The sequence below is a fragment of the Durio zibethinus genome, chromosome 7, assembly GCF_047325235.1.
Source record: "Durio zibethinus cultivar Kanyao isolate XHJ-2024 chromosome 7, ASM4732523v1, whole genome shotgun sequence".
Classification (NCBI taxonomy): Eukaryota; Viridiplantae; Streptophyta; class Magnoliopsida; order Malvales; family Malvaceae; genus Durio; species Durio zibethinus.
In genome coordinates, this window is record NC_143168.1 from 11413508 (window position 1) to 11430966 (window position 17459).

A 17459-nucleotide genomic window follows, 5' to 3' on the forward strand; every position below is an offset into this window, starting at 1 on the left:
GAAACTACTTTTTTATGATGTAAGCATGCTTTATATTTGTAGACTTGAATGTTATAATGAAAATATTTGTTCAATGATAGTTCTGTTGACTAAAATAATCTTAGGTTGGTTTTATTAAGTTGTTATTTAGAATTAAACTAAAAAAATGAGGAGATTAGGCATGCAAATTAGGTTATTTCTTGTTCATTCATGCATTACACTAATAAATAGGATATTTATAAAATTATTTTTGCTGGTATATAAATGGGTGATTACCTTTTTACCTTATATATATATATAAGATAATTTACAAGAATTCTAATTGGATTTTTTTATGCTATGCAGATACTTCTTTGTAGAAATCTATGATGGTAATATTTATTTTAGAAAATTATTTATTTACTTTGAGCATTATGTTTGTAGGGGGATTTGGTTTTGTTTTAGATGTTATGCATTTTGTTGAAATAAGGTTGTTGTTTTTCGTGATGCTTGATTGGTTTATTGAATACTGTTTGTGAGTTGGGTTCATTGAGCTTGTTAGTTATATGATGTGATTACACTTGTTAACTTTTTCAAGACTTATGATATTATGTATGAATTAAAATATTTTGGTTTTGAAAAGGGCTTGTAATAGGTGTATGTATGTTTTTTCTTATTGAGGTGGTTTTGCAATTGTTTGTTGGTTTACAGATTTTTTAAGATTATCTTGTTCAGAGTTCTATTGAAGTTTTAAAGTGATCAAAATGTTTTTAGGTATCTGATGGTGCAAACTTATGATTATATTTTTTAGGGTGAAGTGGTGTAACTCTTTATCTATATTTGTTTTATCGATATTGGTTTTATCAGACTTGGTACAATGACTTTAGTTTTTCACTTATACTAAGTTTATGGATTATAAATAATTTATGTATAGTTTTAATGTTATTAAATATTCTTTACTTTATTGTGTTTTTTTTTTTTTTTGTTTATATGAAAACATATCATATTATTATTATAAATAAATTAATATTAATAATTGAAAATATAATTTTTTAAAAAATTTACTAACGTCTTAACATTTATATTAACGCATTTAATCGTTAGAATATTTCAGGTGATACTAATAGTCACCAATTGTCAATAAAATATAATAAAAAATTTAAAACACATAAGTTTATAGTGACAATCTTTAACCGTTGGTGTACGTAGAAAAATTAAAGCATACAATTCTATACTGACAGTATCTAATCGTTAATATAGGTATGAAAATTAAAAAATACAAGTATATATTGACGGATGATAAGCGTCAATATAGGTAAGAAAAATTACAAGTTTATACTGACAGGCGTTACCCGTCGGTATAGATAAGAAAAATTAAAACATATAAGTCTATACTAACGGGTGCTAGCCTTCTGTATAAGCAAAAAAATTAAAACATACAAATCTATACTTATAGGCTTTAAGTGTTAGTATAGATAAAAAAAATTACAAGTCCATACTAATGGGCATCAACCGTTGATATAGGTAAAAAAAATTAAAACATATAAGTTTATATTGACAGGTGTTAACCGTCGGTAAAAGATATAACGATGAAATACACAATAGATGTTATATCAATAGATATGTATTTACTGATGGTCTTGAACCGTAAGTATATTTCTGTGAGTTATTTTGATATTTTAAAAATTATTAATATAGTTCTATATCGATAAGAGATATACTGACAATTAAAAATTTATTGAAATACATATTTTAATCGTTGGTATAAAATTTATTATGTTATATTGACGAATTTTTTAGTTTTACTAATAGATTTTTGAGTGTCACTATATTACAGATTTTTTGTAATGGGAGTTAAAGCCAGTGAATTTGATCCCATGCTAATTTTCAAAAGATTCATAAAAAATCTCACTCATTTAACTCTAGTAAGGAGGAAATGAGTCATTTATAGACATATCATTGCACAAGAGATAAGGTAAAACATTTTTAATTCAAAGTGCAATAAGTTACTTCTAACCCTTAGGACAAACAATTACCTTTCTACGCTCGTCATCCGTCAACCGCCTTGGTTCCTTATGATGGTACAACCCCCTCCGCCAAGGGACAAATTGGTGATGGACCCTGCCGACTCCTTGCCTTGAAGAGATCTCGTATTGTAGAAAATGAAGGTGAACAAATGGAAATTGGAAAACCACCAGGTGAAGAGACTAGTCAAAGATCCTTTAAAGAAGCTTTTCTCCATGGCGACGGTGCGAAATTGCTTTCGTGGGATGAAGCGTTGGGTGACATGGAATTGGTTATCCCCTACCTCGATCAAATGTCTGATAGATCTGGTTTAGGTTCGCGACTGCATATTTCAGTTGCAGATTTTAAAAAAGCATGTGAACCATGGAAGAAAACGCTTATAGTGAAAACCTCGGGTAAATCCTTTGGTTTTAATTTTCTCTTTAATAGACTACAAGTTATCTAGAAGCTTCAAGAGGAGATTTCACCTGTGGATTTGGGTAATGACTATTATCTGGTTAAGGTGCAAAAATTGGAGGATTATGTTCACATCTTAACTGAAGGACCATGGCTAATTGGAGGCTACTACTCAACTGTCCAGAAATGGAAACCATTATTCAACCCATGAGAAGAAGAAATCTCATCTGCTGCAGTTTGGATTCGCTTACCAGGTTTATGGAATTCTTTGACACAAAGATGCTGAAAGATATGGGGAATCTTATTGGTAACACTTTAAAGATCGACAGGAATACTAAAAATTCCGTACGAGGTAAGTTGGCCATGGTTTGTGTTCAACTTGATCTAAAACAGCCATTACTTGGTGGCTTTGGGATTGGACCAAGATGGCAAAGAGTGGAATATGAAAGCCTGGAAAATATTTGCTTCAAATGTGATACATACGGCCACCAAGAAAAGTCTGAGAATTGTCCAACTTACAAGCCAACAGAGATGAAGTCTTCACCTACCATTGAACCCGTGCCAACGGTTACTCCACTAGAGAAGTTATCGGAACAGGCAGAGAAGAAAGCAGATGAGGGCTCTCAATTTGGGCCCCGGATGCTTACACGAAGAGGAACAAGGAACTCTAATGGCAATAAGGCCCAGATTAGTAATCAGGGGCCTAAGAAGGGATCTGGATCCAGGTTTCAAATCTTGGAAGAAACTGGGGAAGAATTATCATTGTCTATGAAAGAAAATGTGGATATAAGAGGAAGTGACTTCCTACAAATGGATCTCAAACCAAAGCGGGCCACCAAAAAGCATCGAACAAAGGGAAACAAACTTCCATCCGTCTTGCGAATATTACCAATGTTAGCAGAAATGACGGTGCTGGGTCTCTTTTTGACTCAAATCTCAGTCAAAGCACACAACATATCCCCCCACCCATTTTACCACTAGAGCTTTAAGCAGTGTTCAAAAATCTACTGTCAAAGTCCTTTCCAAAAAAAGAACCATTCGCAAGCCAGTTGTCCTACATGCCCCTTTGACCACTTCCACTCCCAACAATCCTCTCCAAACATCATCTTTCGAACAGAACATTGATTACAAAAAACACTAGTTACAGCACCCACTCCCATTTCTCCGCCCTATATTAGCACCACCCAACCTTTTTTGAACCATCCTCCTAAAAAGGGTTTGGTTGTTGAAGAAATTAACCAAGTCTCCACTCTTAAAGAGGAAACGGTTGATAAAGAATCTAACCATCACCCCACTATCAACATTGATGGGACCATCACTAGTTCAACCAGAGCTAATATTGATGCCAGAAATAGAGGACCAGAGGAACTTGATACCACCGTTTCCACTGATAGTTCTGGAAGCAGAAGTATTTCTTCTTCTGAGGCTATTGAATCTGGCAATGATACGCCAATGGAAGGAGTTAACTGACTCTGTGAGTTACTTATCACATTTAAATCCTTTTTTTTTTTTTATGAAAGTCTTATTTTGGAATGTTAGTGCAGGAAGTGAGGATTTTGTAAGAACGATCAGAGATCTTGTTAGTCAACACAAGCCTACAATTATTGGTTTATTGGAGATCAAGGTCAACAATGTCAGGGCAGAGAACATTATTCAGAGAATTGGATTTCCTCCGTGGAAAATTGGGAATGGCATTAGGTTTGCTGGTGGAATTTCGTTGTTATGGAATGATGCTCAGGTTAATATTTACTTGGAAGAAATAACTTTTCAATCTGTCACGGCAACAGTTACAAAAAATAATTCACAATGGAAGCTTACTACAGTCTATCGTAGCCCAATCCCAGTACTCAGAGATGAGTTGTGGAACATTATGAAGGAAACAAAAAATAAAACTAATATGCCCTGGATAATTGGAGGTGACTTCAACGAGATTGCGGCCTCTTCTGATAAATCCAACATTTCTAACATGGATGTAAGACGATGTAAGAGATTCCAAGAGATGATACACAGTTGTGAGCTCGTTGACTTAGGGTTTGTTGGTCCAAAATATACATGGTGCAAGTCTCCGAGAGGACTATCTACAGTTTGGGAGTGAACTGATAGAGTTTTATGTACAGCATCCTGGAAAGACTTATATTTCCTGAAGCAGTTGTCCTACATCTCTCAAGGGTCAAATCTGATCATTGCCCGATTCTCCTAAACACGGAAGGTATTCTTAATCCTTCTCCTAATCTAAGACCTTTTAGATTTGAAGAAGCTTGGACTCTTCATGATGGGTCTAAAAGAATTGTGTAGGAATTTTGGGATCACAATTCTGATGACTGTCCTGTCAAATTGGATAACCTAGTTACTACTTTAGTTGAGTGGAATAAATCTACATTTGGGAATGTTTTTAATTCTAAACAAAGAATCCTTGCTAGAATTAGAGGGGTATAAAAAGCTTTATGCCAAAGCCCCAATCATTTTCTTTGGAATATTGAGAGAAAACTCCAAGCTGAGTATACACAGATTTTGAAACAAGAAGAATTGTTATGGTTTCAAAAATCAAGGGAGCAGTGGATACAATCTGGAGACAGAAATACTAGCTATTTCCACACATTAGCCCTTGTTAGAAGAAGCAAAAACAGGCCTTAAAAAATCATGAAGGGCAATGGATCACTGAAGCTGATAGCCTTAAACAACTTGCTCTTAATCACTACAAGGTACTATAAAATCAAACTTTGTTTGATATTGAAAGACCTGACATCACTATTGCCTATTCGAAACTCACGAGAGCAGAGTTAGAAAATTTACATAGACCAGTCAAGGATGATGACATAAAAAATGCATTGTTTAGCATTGGACTACATAAGGCTCCTGGACCTAATGGTTTCCAAGCTTGTTTTTTCCAAAAGAATTGGGATGTTGTAGGAGAAGAGTTGTGTAAGGTGATTCATGAATTTTTTTCATCTGGCTCAATTCCTAAGGGTCTCAATAAAACCCTCATTACCCTCATCCCTAAAACTAACCGTCCTGAAAATATGAATCAGCTTCGCCCTATCAGTCTCCGTAATGTGGTATATAAAATCGTCACTAAGATTTTAGGGGAAAGAATTCGGATTGTTCTACTACTCTTACTGGTCCCACCCAAAGCAGCTTTGTTCCTGGACGACATATTGTTGATAATGTGGTTATTGTGCAAGAAATGATGCATTCTTTAAAAAAGAAAAAGGGGAAAACTGGTGCAGTTGCATGGAAGATCGATCTTGAAAAGGCGTATGACAAGATGAATTGGCAATTTATTCATGAGATTCTTATAGAGATTGGTCTGAGTAGTTCTTTTATTTCCCTTATCATGTCCTGTATCACATCAACAACTTTTCGATTGCTTTGGAATGGTGAAAAAACTAAAGAATTTCATCCTACCAGGGGATTAAGGCAAGGAGATCCACTATCTCCATATTTATTTGTCCTTAGAATGGAAAGATTATCCCACATCATCCTGGAGAGAGTAGAAAAGAAAAAATCGACACCTGTGAAAGCTTCATGTAAAAGGCCCAAGCATTTCCCACTTATGTTTTGCTGATGATTTGGTGCTATTTTCTATAGCTAAAGAAGATCAGGTGGAAACTGTTAAAGAAGCTCTTGAAACCTTCAGGAAATGGTCAGGACAGACAGTTTCAGTAAGTCAAAAATTTTCATCACCAAGAATACTCAGGAGAGAACAGCAAGGCTACTTAGTGGTATCTCTGACATTCCAAGAACCAGTAATCTGGGAAAGTATTTGGGAGTCCCTATTATACATGAAAGGGTCTCAAAACGAACATATTGAAGCCTTGTTGAAAAGGTTCAAGTCAGATTGGCTAGTTGGAAAATTAATAAACTTTCCTTAACAGGTACAGCAGTCCTTATCCAAGCTGCTTGAGCTCCAATTCCTATATATACCATGCAAACGACCAAAGTCCCTAACTCTATTTGCAAGTATATCGACAAAATTAATAGATATTTCCTTTGGGGTAGCTCACCGGAGAAAAAGAAAATCCACCTGATGAGTTGGGATGTAGTATGCAAGCCTAAGGTGAACAGAGGACTGGTCCCAAGAAAGCTAAAGAGATGAACCATGCCCTTTTAGCTAAATTGGGATGGCGACTAACCACTGAAGAAAATGCTATGTGGGTATAGCTAATTAAAGGAAAATATCCGTATGGCACTTCCTTGCAAAATTTAAAAAAAAAAAAGGGAATGTTTTTTATACTTGGGGAAGTCTTTTGCATGGTAAACCTGTTCTTGAGAATGGACTGACATGCAGAGTTGGCGAAGGGAGCATGATTGTTTTTTGGGAAGACAAGTGGATTGAGGAACAGTAACCTTAGAAGAATCGTTTTCTAGCAACTCTTTCCTCACACCCAAATAACAGGTTAGTTAGTGATTTTATTGTTAATGGTGAATGGAACCTTCATAAACTTGGTATGATCCTGCCTCCTTAAATCATTGATCAAATATCTGCTATTCCTGTGGGCTTCAATGATAGCCAGTTCGATAAAATAATTTGGAGTCTCACTCCTAATGGAAATTTCTCAACTAGATCTGCCTACTTAAGCCTATTTGAGAATATTAGTGATAGGAATCTCCTGTTTAAAAACAATTGGAAGATACAAGTGGTGCCTAAAATTCAAACATTTCTCTGGCTTGTTTCTAATGATAGAATACTATCCAATGAAAATAGAAAGAAAAGGAATTTGACGGAGGATAGTAGTTGTAAAATTTGCAACGACCCTTGGAGTCCAGTTTGCACGTGTTGAGAGATTGTGTTGAGGCTAAACATATTTGGAAAAGTCTTTGTAATGATCAACAACAAAATTCTTTCTGGAGCTGTAACCTTTTTGATTGAGTTAATCTTAATACTTTGGACTGGAAGAAAAAGTATACAGGGGATTGGCAGTGGCCTGCTGTATTCTCTTACACTTGTTGATTTCTTTGGAAAATGAGAAACACTATTGTATTCGAAGGGAGAGTCTCCACAAATGACTAGAAAAGGGCAACTATCTTTAGAGCTTTGAATGAATGGGCAAACTACATAAAAAAGGATCAAAGCCAAATTCCCAGATCCGAAGTTTTGATGGCATGGGAGAGACCAAGTGAGGGTTGGGTTAAGCTCAACATTGATGGAAGTTGGAATCAACAAAACAACACAGCTGGAGCAGGAGGCTTGATAAGGGATTCTTTTGGCAAATGGAAGGCAGGTTTTGCATTTCACATTGGCATTGATCTTGCAGAAATCTGGGCTTTATACCAAGGTCTTACTTGTGCTTGGACTAAAGGATTTAAATTCGTGGAAATTGAGTCGGACTCCGTAAATACTGTTAACATGATCTAGAATGGAGTCCATGAAAATCACCCTCATTTTAACCTCGTGTGGGCTATCAAAGATCTTCAAAAAGAATGGCAGTGGAAAATCTCGCATGTTCACAGAGAAAGGAACAACGCCGCGGACTGAATAGCAAAATGGAGTCTGACACAACCATTGGGTCTTATTAATCTGGTGTACCCTCCCAAGTATTTGAACTTTGTCTTATTAGCTGACCTTGTAGGTGTTGGCTAGGAATATTCCAATGTAATATCTGGGCTATGACCCCTTAGCACCAAAAAAGGGTACAATAGGTTACTTAATCATTTAGATTGCTGTTAATTGCATTCTTGAAATTTATCCATATCATCATCATCTAAACCCAGAATACTTCCTACTTGTGCTAAAAGAGGACCATATATGTTTCAGAAGGCAGGCTCAGATATCTTTAATCTCCAAGCCTCTTGAGTCTAGTTCTTTTAGCAGTACCTCATTTCCCATTCCAGAAGAAAGCTGAGCAGACTTTGTTGATAACTATGAGGGAAGAGTGAGTAGGACAAAGTTGCTACCCCAAGAATTTTATAAATTGCAAGAGATTAGCTAGGTAAAAAGTTTTTTTTATTTATATTATATTATTCAAGGTTCAATGTACCTCCTATACTATAACATTCATCTTACTTCACCTCAAGCTTCTTAACAGTGAAAAGAAAAGTTAAATAGAGAGAATGAAGAAACTGAAGATGACATTTCACAAAACATGGATTAATAATTCAACGGTGAGTTGTTTTGTTTCACATGGAACAACCATGTGAATCCACTGCCCTTACCCTTACCCTTACCCTTACCCTTACACTCGAACACAACAATATATATTCAACAAAGGGCTTTTTCCATTGCTTGGATTATTTTCTAGGAGTAACCTAATCTGCTGACATCTCCTTAATTTCCCTCTTAAAGTTCCTGAATTATGTATTTCAACTCTTATTAATTTACATGCAAATGAGTATGAATTATGTATGTATGTGTGTACGTATTTACATATATATATATATATATATATAAAATCAGGTAGGTCAAGAGCAGCAATAATCATAGAACAGTAAGGAGACAGATGGTCTTGGAGGACGTTGTTTTGGTCGGTCTCCGACTCAGAGTTCTCCAAGTCTTACAAGCAACAGAATGATGGGCATGGGCTCAGACATGTTTACCCAGCCCCTCAAACAATAATTGAGAATCACATCCCTCCCCCTCTCAACATCAAAATCAATTGCATTGAAGATCTCCAGTATAAATAAATATAATGTTTCCATTTGTTGATAGAGAAAAGTTGTCATTTCTGCAATAAACAATGAAGTCTTGGCATATCATCCTGTTATTTCTCCTCACAGCTGCTTTCTATCTCATTTCTTCTTCTTCTTCTTCTTCGATCTCTCTTGCAGGAAGGAGATCACTGAAGATGTCATTGCCTCACCACAAAAACAGATATCCTAAAGCAAAAGCAAAGGTAACAAACATCATATCCGTTTGGTTCTTCTGAAAATTAGCTTTCAGGATGCCCACTCCTCAAACAAATTAAAGGAAAAAAAAGTATTACATGCATAAATCTTAAATCAATTTACTAATTATTATAAACTCGAAGTTCTAAATTAATGAATGCAGGTGGTTGATGAGGGTTGGCAATCATCAGGGAAGGGTTCCATGGGGCTCGGATATTCAAGGGGCAATGACAATACTATGGATGATGATGATGATAATGAGGTTGTTAATTACCATATAGATTACCATGGAGTCACAACTCATCCAACCCCGACCCCCAAACATCCTAAGCCATGAATTTCTTCCTTCATTTCTCATTTTAAGCAAAACAATGATGCTTACATATATGTATCTTACGATAAATCAATACATGAGTGTATGCACAATTAGGTTAAAAATAGTTTTTGCTTCCTTCCACCACCAGAGGTTTCTCTCTCTCTCTCTCTCTCTCTCTCTCTCTTTTTGGTTTAGATTTGAGTTTCAAGTATTGGACTTTGATAGCTATCTCCAAAAGTTAGACCAATGGTTTTTGTTTACTCAGTCTTAAATTCTCGTGCAGTACCTTTTTGTAAAATCTTAAGATAAACCTAATAAAATTTATTGGATGAGATAAAACTATCCTTCATTGTGAAAAAGATTCAATGGGGTTTCTGCTTTACCAAAAAAAAAAAAAAAAGAAGAAAAATTCAATTGGGTCTTTTATGTGCCAAAAACTGAAAATAGAGTCGTTTGGGATTTACTCCATCCCATAATTGGTTGAGCTTCTTTCAACCCATAATTCGATTTAGTTTTTCAAATTCCATTCACTAAAACTGCATATTTTTATTAGTAGCAATTTTTTTTCACTTGCTTTTTGCTTCTTAAGATTTACAATGAAAGAAAAATCAAAAGCAAATTTGCATTAGGTTAATATTGCAAAAACGATACAAATTGGAGCATAACAATTTCAGAAGAAAGAAAATGTATATAACTATTTTTGTTTTACATTTTCTTCCTTTTGAAAAGAAAAAATAAATAACCGAAAAATGGCTATTACATTACATTTTTGCCAAGGAAACTATTGTCTTCAACTCCAAAAACAATTGTAAAACCAATAAAGCTTAAAGCTCTCTACACAACAACTCGACAACATATAGTAGAAAAAAAGGAGACAAAACGCCATATGTTGGTATCTTGAAATGAATGAAGTGAGATTTTTATAAGATTGTATGAAAAATGCCTTTCACTTTGTAGTCTCATATCATATAAGATTGGTGAAAAAGGCCATACAATATATATCAATATATATATATATATATATGCATTACATTGCAGTCAAACATAATGCAGTGAATGCATTCCGTTCATATACTGCTTTCTAGCCTTCTTGTACTTTTCATGCAATATCCTATAGACTGTAGTAACATGGTCATATGATACCTGACTACAGAATTTAGATTTGACCTCCATGAACACAGTTTCTGCCATCTCTTTGTATTCAACATATAAACGGAATATATCTTGAACCCCACTAGGCGCTACAACCCATTCACATCCTTCAACACTTTCCCCCTCTTGATTGAGGGATCGCAGCCACCTTATCCGCTGAAAGGGGTCTTCATTTCTCTGAATTGCTACTTCCACACTCTTCAATGCTTCCAAAAACCTTGACTCTCTGTTAATTTTTTCAATCAAATTGCTGAAAATTGTCTTTTGGCATAGATCAAGCCAGTTATTAGCGTCTGATTCCAAAGAAGCTGCAGCAACCAAGCATGCCTTCCGAAATGTAGGGTCGGAATCACTGATTAACCCAATTACTATATGCAGCAGCTTGACGGACATGGCATTCAGAATTCCTGATAAAGACTTCAAAGAAAGATGATGCTGATGTTGAGTGTGGTTCCAATAAAACAGGGCTACTTGCATAAACCCCTCCCACCTGTGTTTATAATGACGGAAAGAATGTATGAGAAATAATGTATCTTATTTTTAACACAATTGTATTATAATTTCTTCGTTGAAAAAGAAAACAATTTCTAGAACTGCAGAGCCACAAATACTGAACCCTCATTTAATGTAATCAAATATCAATATACATGTGGCCAATGCATAGCATAGGTTGATGACGGGTCCAAAGTCCCCCTATCCCAAAGAAAAAGAAAGTACCAAAGACTAATCAAATACAAATAGCAACCAAGTAAGATCCTTCTGATAATAGAATTATAGCAAAAAATTCAAACGTTATAAATCCTATCCACTCAAAATCATCAACATAAACTTGATCATGACAATTAAATATATGAGAGATGCCCACAGACATTGACCAAATATGTTGTCCTAATGTCCCACAGACATACATGTCTAAACTAAATAATTTTGTCATCAACATAGGTCACCCCATGTGCAATGATAAGCCATCAACTTTTAAATGATCACTGCAATCAATCAAAATAATTTTTAACCAATATTGAAATTTCACATGAAAGGGAAGGAAAACAGGACCTAATTCATTTCATGTCAGAAACCATAAACATCAACAAACACTTTCTTTTACCATGAAAGTGAATAGCTAAATTTAGAAACATGAAAACTGGAAAACAAACATAATACAGTCAAAAGTGCAATTGATGTATAAGAGAAATATAAACGATATTAATGCTAAACTATTCTTGTAGTAAGAATACCAATCTTACACTGTGTTTGGTAGGAGTTAAAGAGGAAGTAAAGATGGTGGAAAAAAATTACTTGCTTTCCATCTTTCTTTCGTCTGCTATGAAGGAAATGGGAAGAAAGAAGGAAAATGAGTGGATTTGCACATTTCCCTTCTCTCCAAATCCAATCCTTCCAAATGTGGAAGGAAAACACTCATTCCATTTAAATTAAAAATTGTACTTACAACTTTAACCATAACCCCTTTCTTTCCCTCTATTTTCCACCTTTCATACCAAACACAATGAAGGGAAAATAGCTTTCCTTTCTCTGCTTCCTTTTTTCTTTCCTCACCTTTTTCCTTTTCTCCATTTTCCTTCCTTCCTACCAAAAATAGTGTTATAAAGATATGCAAGGTACCCACTAATTTGAGATACCCGGATTGGAACCTGACGACAAACTATACTACCTTAACCCAATTAAAAACTAACCCAAAAATCTTACCAATAGCCCAATTGTCAATACCTAATAAAAACTTGAATTGCTAATCTAGTTAGAAGTAATATAGGTACCAGCTTTAGAATCAAACTCAAACCTTAACCTGAAAATAACCAAAAAAAGGGTGACTCAAGCAACAAAATTTTAAGGTTGTTATCAATAGCTAAGAAGATGTAAAAATAACAAAAAAAAAGGGTGGAATAACACAGAGAATCACCCAATGGTTTCATCATACTGTAGTCCTAGATTCAGAAAATAGCAAGTATCCAAGTTATTCTCTCAAAATATCTATTCTATATCCAAGTTATTATCCATTATCTTTGTAGTCAAAAGGTGACTTAAGTGCTATAGAAACTCAAGTTCACCATATTAACAAACTACAGTACACACACTTTGACCAATCATAAGTAATTTTCAATTTGATGTTGGTCCAAACAGAGGATACCTATCAAACGAGACACATGTCGCAGTCAGTTGCTCATTAACTAAAAATTCAGATCCTTGCCATGTGCACTAACAACAGAAACACTAAAGATATAAAATGGGGACTACCTCACATGTCAACCATCTAATAAAGGGAGCTTATCACCAAGAAAATAAGAATCAAGGGTAATTTTTTCTATCAATCACTTCAAATACAAGTTTTCCAGACAGATATTTCAATCTATCATCAACTACATCTACAGTGAGAGGAAGAAAAGGAAAAAAGGATTTTGGACTGGTGTGTGGTACATATGATATATAGTCTGTCACTTGGAAAATGATATAAACAAGTATTGTGCAGGTTCAGAAAACATTGAGGGCCAAAAATCATCTTCGATGCACATGATTATGCTTTGGACAATCATGTAGTACATGACAATCTCAGCTTCAATTCACAGAGTTTGGTAATAGCTTGTGATATCTTAAGGAGACAAAATGCAAAGAAATTTTTCAAAAATGAGCAAAGCTCTAAAACCTATGTGTTTATCATGTAAAATTATTAACAGCAAAACTTCATCTAAAATTACAAATTATTCCCTCTTTTGTACGGCACTATGTTCTCATGGAGATATGCTAATCTTTAAGAAACCACAATGGAAAAAAATAGAAAACAAAAATTTTTTTAAATAAATAGAAAGGAAAGAAAAAAAGAAAGAGAGCTCATTAATACAAGATGAATACATATAGAACCTTTATGAAAATCTAACACAAAATCGTACAAGAAATTAAAGCTCTTAGGATGAATTATCTTAAAAACAACAATAATGGCTTTTGCATTTATTGTGTATGTGATGATATGGTACATTTTGGCAGCAAACATCATTATAAATTTATTTCCATTTCCTTTTGTTAACTATCATAAGCCAGGAAATAGATAGATCTAGTTTTGAGGTCATATATAGCTAACATATCATTTTACATGAGCAGCATGCAAGACGAGCTACATGCTGTGTGTCATACGATAAATGATGCCAATAAAAAGTGAGTAATATTTTTCTAGCCATAAGTAGTAATCCCAATGAAAGTAGTTTAGTGAGTTTCAGATAGCATGCAACACCAATATCATGAGCTAATCTCAGCAAACTAAAATGATTAATGTAAATTAAACAATAAAAATATTCAGTGAAGAGGCATTATCATTCAGGATGCAAGGAAAGATGGTTCATCGAAGTAACCCTATACCTTGAATCATTAGAATTTAAGAAACACTTATCAAAAGTTTACTTACTCAAATGGAGGTTCAACCTCAATTCCAAGAGTTAAGTGCAAAGAAAGCCCAGCTGATCCATCTGGACTACTATAATGTGTACATGCTTCATGAGGAAAACCCCTGGGAATATATAAGACATCACCTTCATTAAGCAAAAAATGATAACAGTCAGCTCTTGAATTATCAATGCCTTCACCATTTTGAATGTTGCAAGGGTCATATAATCGAGGTAACTGCACATTCGGCTGAGAAAATATTTTCCATTGCTTAGATCCAAAAATTTGGCAGACAAATACGCAATGGTCATCATAATGACGAGCCAACCCTTGAGAATTAGGTGGAGTCAAGTACAAATTGGCACCTGCTGATGGTTGACCAAAGACTGAAGCTAATCCATCTGCAATAAGGGCAAAATTTTCAAAGCGGAATTCCATTCCACGTAAAGCAATTGTATAACCCTTGTTATATGCTTCTTCAAATTTTAAAATATCATCTGCACATAAAATTTGTGGAGCCTTGACAAAGCAAGAGTCCACATTTTCTTCAAAAAACCGCACCTCTTGTTTTAATTGGTTATCTGTTCTTAGAACCCGTATGTCCTGTTCATTGATAAGAGGACAACCCAATTTATTTCTAACCTCCATCAGGAAACTAAGGATGTCTAATTCATCTGAATCAATAGGCAGGCAAGAAGTTAGACCTTGGAGGATAGAAGAGAGAGCAGAAGGAAAAAACTCTTTAGAACATAAAGTTTGCATAAGTGATGCAAATATTTCTTCTGCCTCCAGTGAAGCAGTTGAGAACCTTCTTACAACACAAGGTAAGACCTCCCACTGGCTTAATATGAAACGTTTGAAATCATCCTCACTAAAACAAAATATTCTTCTTTTAACCATCTCACTGGGCATAAGAGCTGGAAATTGATCAACATTAATGGAAAGCCTAAAAATGCTTTCTGCCAGATTATTGATGGTAACACTGCTGAAATATAAGCTCATCCCTTGACCGGGTCCTAAAATATTGCCCTTTAACATTTGTTTGTGAGCTTCTTTCCACACTTCTTTCAAAAAGACAGAAAAACATTCAGAAAGCTTGCTTGGGATCTTTCTTAACTGCTCAATATTGCATGTATTGATGAGAATGATGGCTGCACTAAGAAGTAATACTGGAAGTTCACCTCTTTGGAAGACTATCCTGAGAGAAGCAATATTCACATCATCTCCAGTGCCTAAAGAAATCAATATTGATGATCTTCGAACCTGAAGGAATGCAAACCTGATAGAAATTAAGTCAACTTACATGAAAGAAAACCTCAAGTTATAATTTTTAACAATCCTAAGAACAATATAAGCAAAAATATGAATATACATAAATATATATATATGTATATAGAGAGAGAGACTATAACTACATCTTTTGAGGGAAAAATGAAGCAACAAATTAGCAGTGGAGTATTCTTCAAACATATTGATAAAATCCTGAAAACTTTTGCGTGGAAAATTTTACGTTCTACTAGAAACAAAAGAAACTAATCCAAACAGTCTGTCCAAAATTTATTTACTTTATGTTTTAATCATTTCAAAGCTTATATTTTCATAGGAAACAAAAAGAACGCTTCACTTAGTTATTCTCTTTTTTTTTTTTTTTTTTTCTCATTATTATATGTTTTTATTACAAGTTAAGTGTAAGATAACCAACATAATATTTGTGGCTGTATGAGTCAGCACATATATGTCATGTATCCACTATATGCTTTTTGCCCCTTTTACAAAAAAAATGTAAAGTGAATAATTCTCAAAACAATGGGAATTATCCATGTTTATCAATTTAAATGGTTGATTGTAATTATTCAGCAGCAGAATGAAGTTTTAAAGGAATAAATATGTTTACCAATTATTATGTGAATAAACTAGGCAAATGCAATTGATGATATGACTTAAAGCTCAATGGCAATGGAAAGCGAGAAAAGACATAATTGTGGTTAACATTTCTTAGTTTGGTTGCCTATCGACCATACCATGCATATTTATGATCAACAATGACAAGATAAAGACCCTAAACAAAACTAAACATTTACCCTTAATGGCAATTGTCAACAGCATTCAGTTCTTTTAATCAACGTATATGTGTAATGTTAGAGGTTCAAAGATTTTTATGGCACCCACAACAACCGCTTATTTTTATAGTTGTCTACTCTTCTTGGTAAGGTTGCAGTCACTCTAAATAATATGTACGAGTAATATAAGCAAAGAAAATAATTGAAATGAGATCACTACTTGATGGGAATGAAAAATTATAAAGAAAAGAAAAGAAAATAACGACATGAGAGTTTCCAAAGCAGAGAAATGGAGCAATCGGTGTCTGGCAACACAAGTGGAGCACAAATCCAAAAGGGCATCGCAGGCAGCCATGGAGACGATCATATTCTTATGAGAAGGGGGCATCAAAGAAATCAAAGCCTTAAGCGTTGGAGAGTCAGAAACGACCTGTTGATTCATCTGAAAGGACATGAGAGAAGCCGCCCCAAGAATGCGGGCGGTGAGGATGGCGATTTGGGGGGATTTGGAGTTGAGAAGGAGTGGGCAAAGGGAAAGAAAGGGAGTGGGAATTGGTTGTCCATGGGAAAGGAATTTGGTTAAGCATTTCTTGACTAGTGTTGTATGAGTATTCGAGCGGGAGAGAGCAGCGGCCAGTAACAGAGGGAAGATTACGGTATTACCATCGGAATGAGAAGGAGAAAAGCCCCTTCTTTTGCGCTTTCCACTGTTCCTTTCCTTCTCCTTCTCCTCCTTTGCTTCCATTTCCGCCAAGTTTAGGTTTCTTCTGCTTCCAAGATGTGATGATGGAAGCCAGGTAAAAACAACGGGAGGGAAGGCAAGGGATACAAATGAAAATTTTTCTATTTTCTCATGAAATTTTATTTGTTTCATACTTCGCTTTATTTAACATTGCCTTTCACATATCGTGCTTTTATTTTATTGATTTTTTCACACTTCGCTTTATTTAATGTTTTCCTTTTCTATATCTTCTATATCTCTCTTTATTACCTTTTTTTTTTTTTAAATCTCATCCGTGTTGGAATAATTCTCCCAAAAATTTGGTTGAATCCACTATTGTTCCTCACTCGAATTTTTATTTTAATGTCACTAAAAATTTCTTAAATTTTATCTTTTTTAGGAATTTTCCATAATAATTTTTGTTATGACTGTTATTTATTTATTTTTGTTAATTTTCATTTTATTTATTAAATCAAACTTTTTTTAATTAAAATTAGAAGACACAATGAAAGATAATAAATAATTGAATAAATAAACAAAATGGCTATTTTTAAAAAAATTGGGAATAGGTCTATTGAACTTGATCAAGTCTAGTGGGTCAAGACATTAAATCTTGCGTTGA

At 34.5% G+C, this 17459-nt stretch overlaps 2 protein-coding genes across 9 annotated transcripts; one reads left to right on the top strand and one right to left on the bottom strand.

Annotated features, from left to right (window-relative positions):
• Positions 1-1522: 1522 nt before the first annotated feature.
• On the top strand, positions 1523-9658 carry LOC111281725 (uncharacterized). Of its 5 annotated transcripts, none has more exons than XM_089763474.1 (4): positions 1523-3853; positions 3924-4117; positions 9145-9209; positions 9365-9433. In XM_089763474.1, exon 1 carries the CDS (start codon positions 2530-2532, stop codon positions 3358-3360), a length of 831 nt encoding a protein of 276 aa, XP_089619600.1. In that variant the 5' UTR covers positions 1523-2529; the 3' UTR covers positions 3361-3853; positions 3924-4117; positions 9145-9209; positions 9365-9433. The 5 variants fall into 5 exon arrangements, 2 of the variants coding, with proteins under 2 accessions (XP_089619600.1, XP_089619601.1); XR_016343451.1 differs by lacking the exons at positions 1523-3853; positions 3924-4117 and adding exons at positions 7743-8309; positions 8406-8481 and having other exon boundaries at positions 9365-9436; XM_089763475.1 differs by lacking the exons at positions 1523-3853; positions 3924-4117 and adding an exon at positions 4124-4588 and having other exon boundaries at positions 9365-9658.
• LOC111276700 (uncharacterized) lies at positions 8775-17060 on the bottom strand. Of its 4 annotated transcripts, none has more exons than XM_022862444.2 (4): positions 16383-17060; positions 14079-15335; positions 10661-11159; positions 8775-9192 (listed from the first exon to the last, which is right to left on the bottom strand). In XM_022862444.2, the coding sequence occupies exons 1-4, from the start codon at positions 16988-16990 to the stop codon at positions 9106-9108; spliced, it is 2451 nt and encodes an 816-aa protein (XP_022718179.2). In that variant the 5' UTR covers positions 16991-17060; the 3' UTR covers positions 8775-9105. The 4 variants fall into 4 exon arrangements, with proteins under 4 accessions (XP_022718179.2, XP_022718181.2, XP_022718178.2 ...); XM_022862446.2 differs by lacking the exon at positions 8775-9192 and having other exon boundaries at positions 10413-11159; positions 14079-14202; positions 14422-15335; positions 16383-17059; XM_022862443.2 differs by lacking the exon at positions 8775-9192 and having other exon boundaries at positions 10413-11159; positions 16383-17057.
• Positions 17061-17459: the final 399 nt, after the last annotated feature.

Bases quoted from the DNA above. Each gene is read 5' to 3' on its own strand.
- LOC111276700 (XM_022862443.2), bottom strand. From the start codon at position 16,990: ATGAAACAAATAAAATTTCATGAGAAAATAGAAAAATTTTCATTTGTA. The intron at 15,336-16,382 runs GTCGTTATTTTC...AATTTCTATCAG, and splicing joins TCTGCTTTGGAAACTCTCAT to GTTTGCATTCCTTCAGGTTC. The intron at 11,160-14,078 runs GTAAGTAAACTT...TTATAAACACAG, and splicing joins GAGGTTGAACCTCCATTTGA to GTGGGAGGGGTTTATGCAAG.
- LOC111281725 (XM_089763474.1), top strand. From the start codon at position 2,530: ATGGCTAATTGGAGGCTACTACTCAACTGTCCAGAAATGGAAACCATT.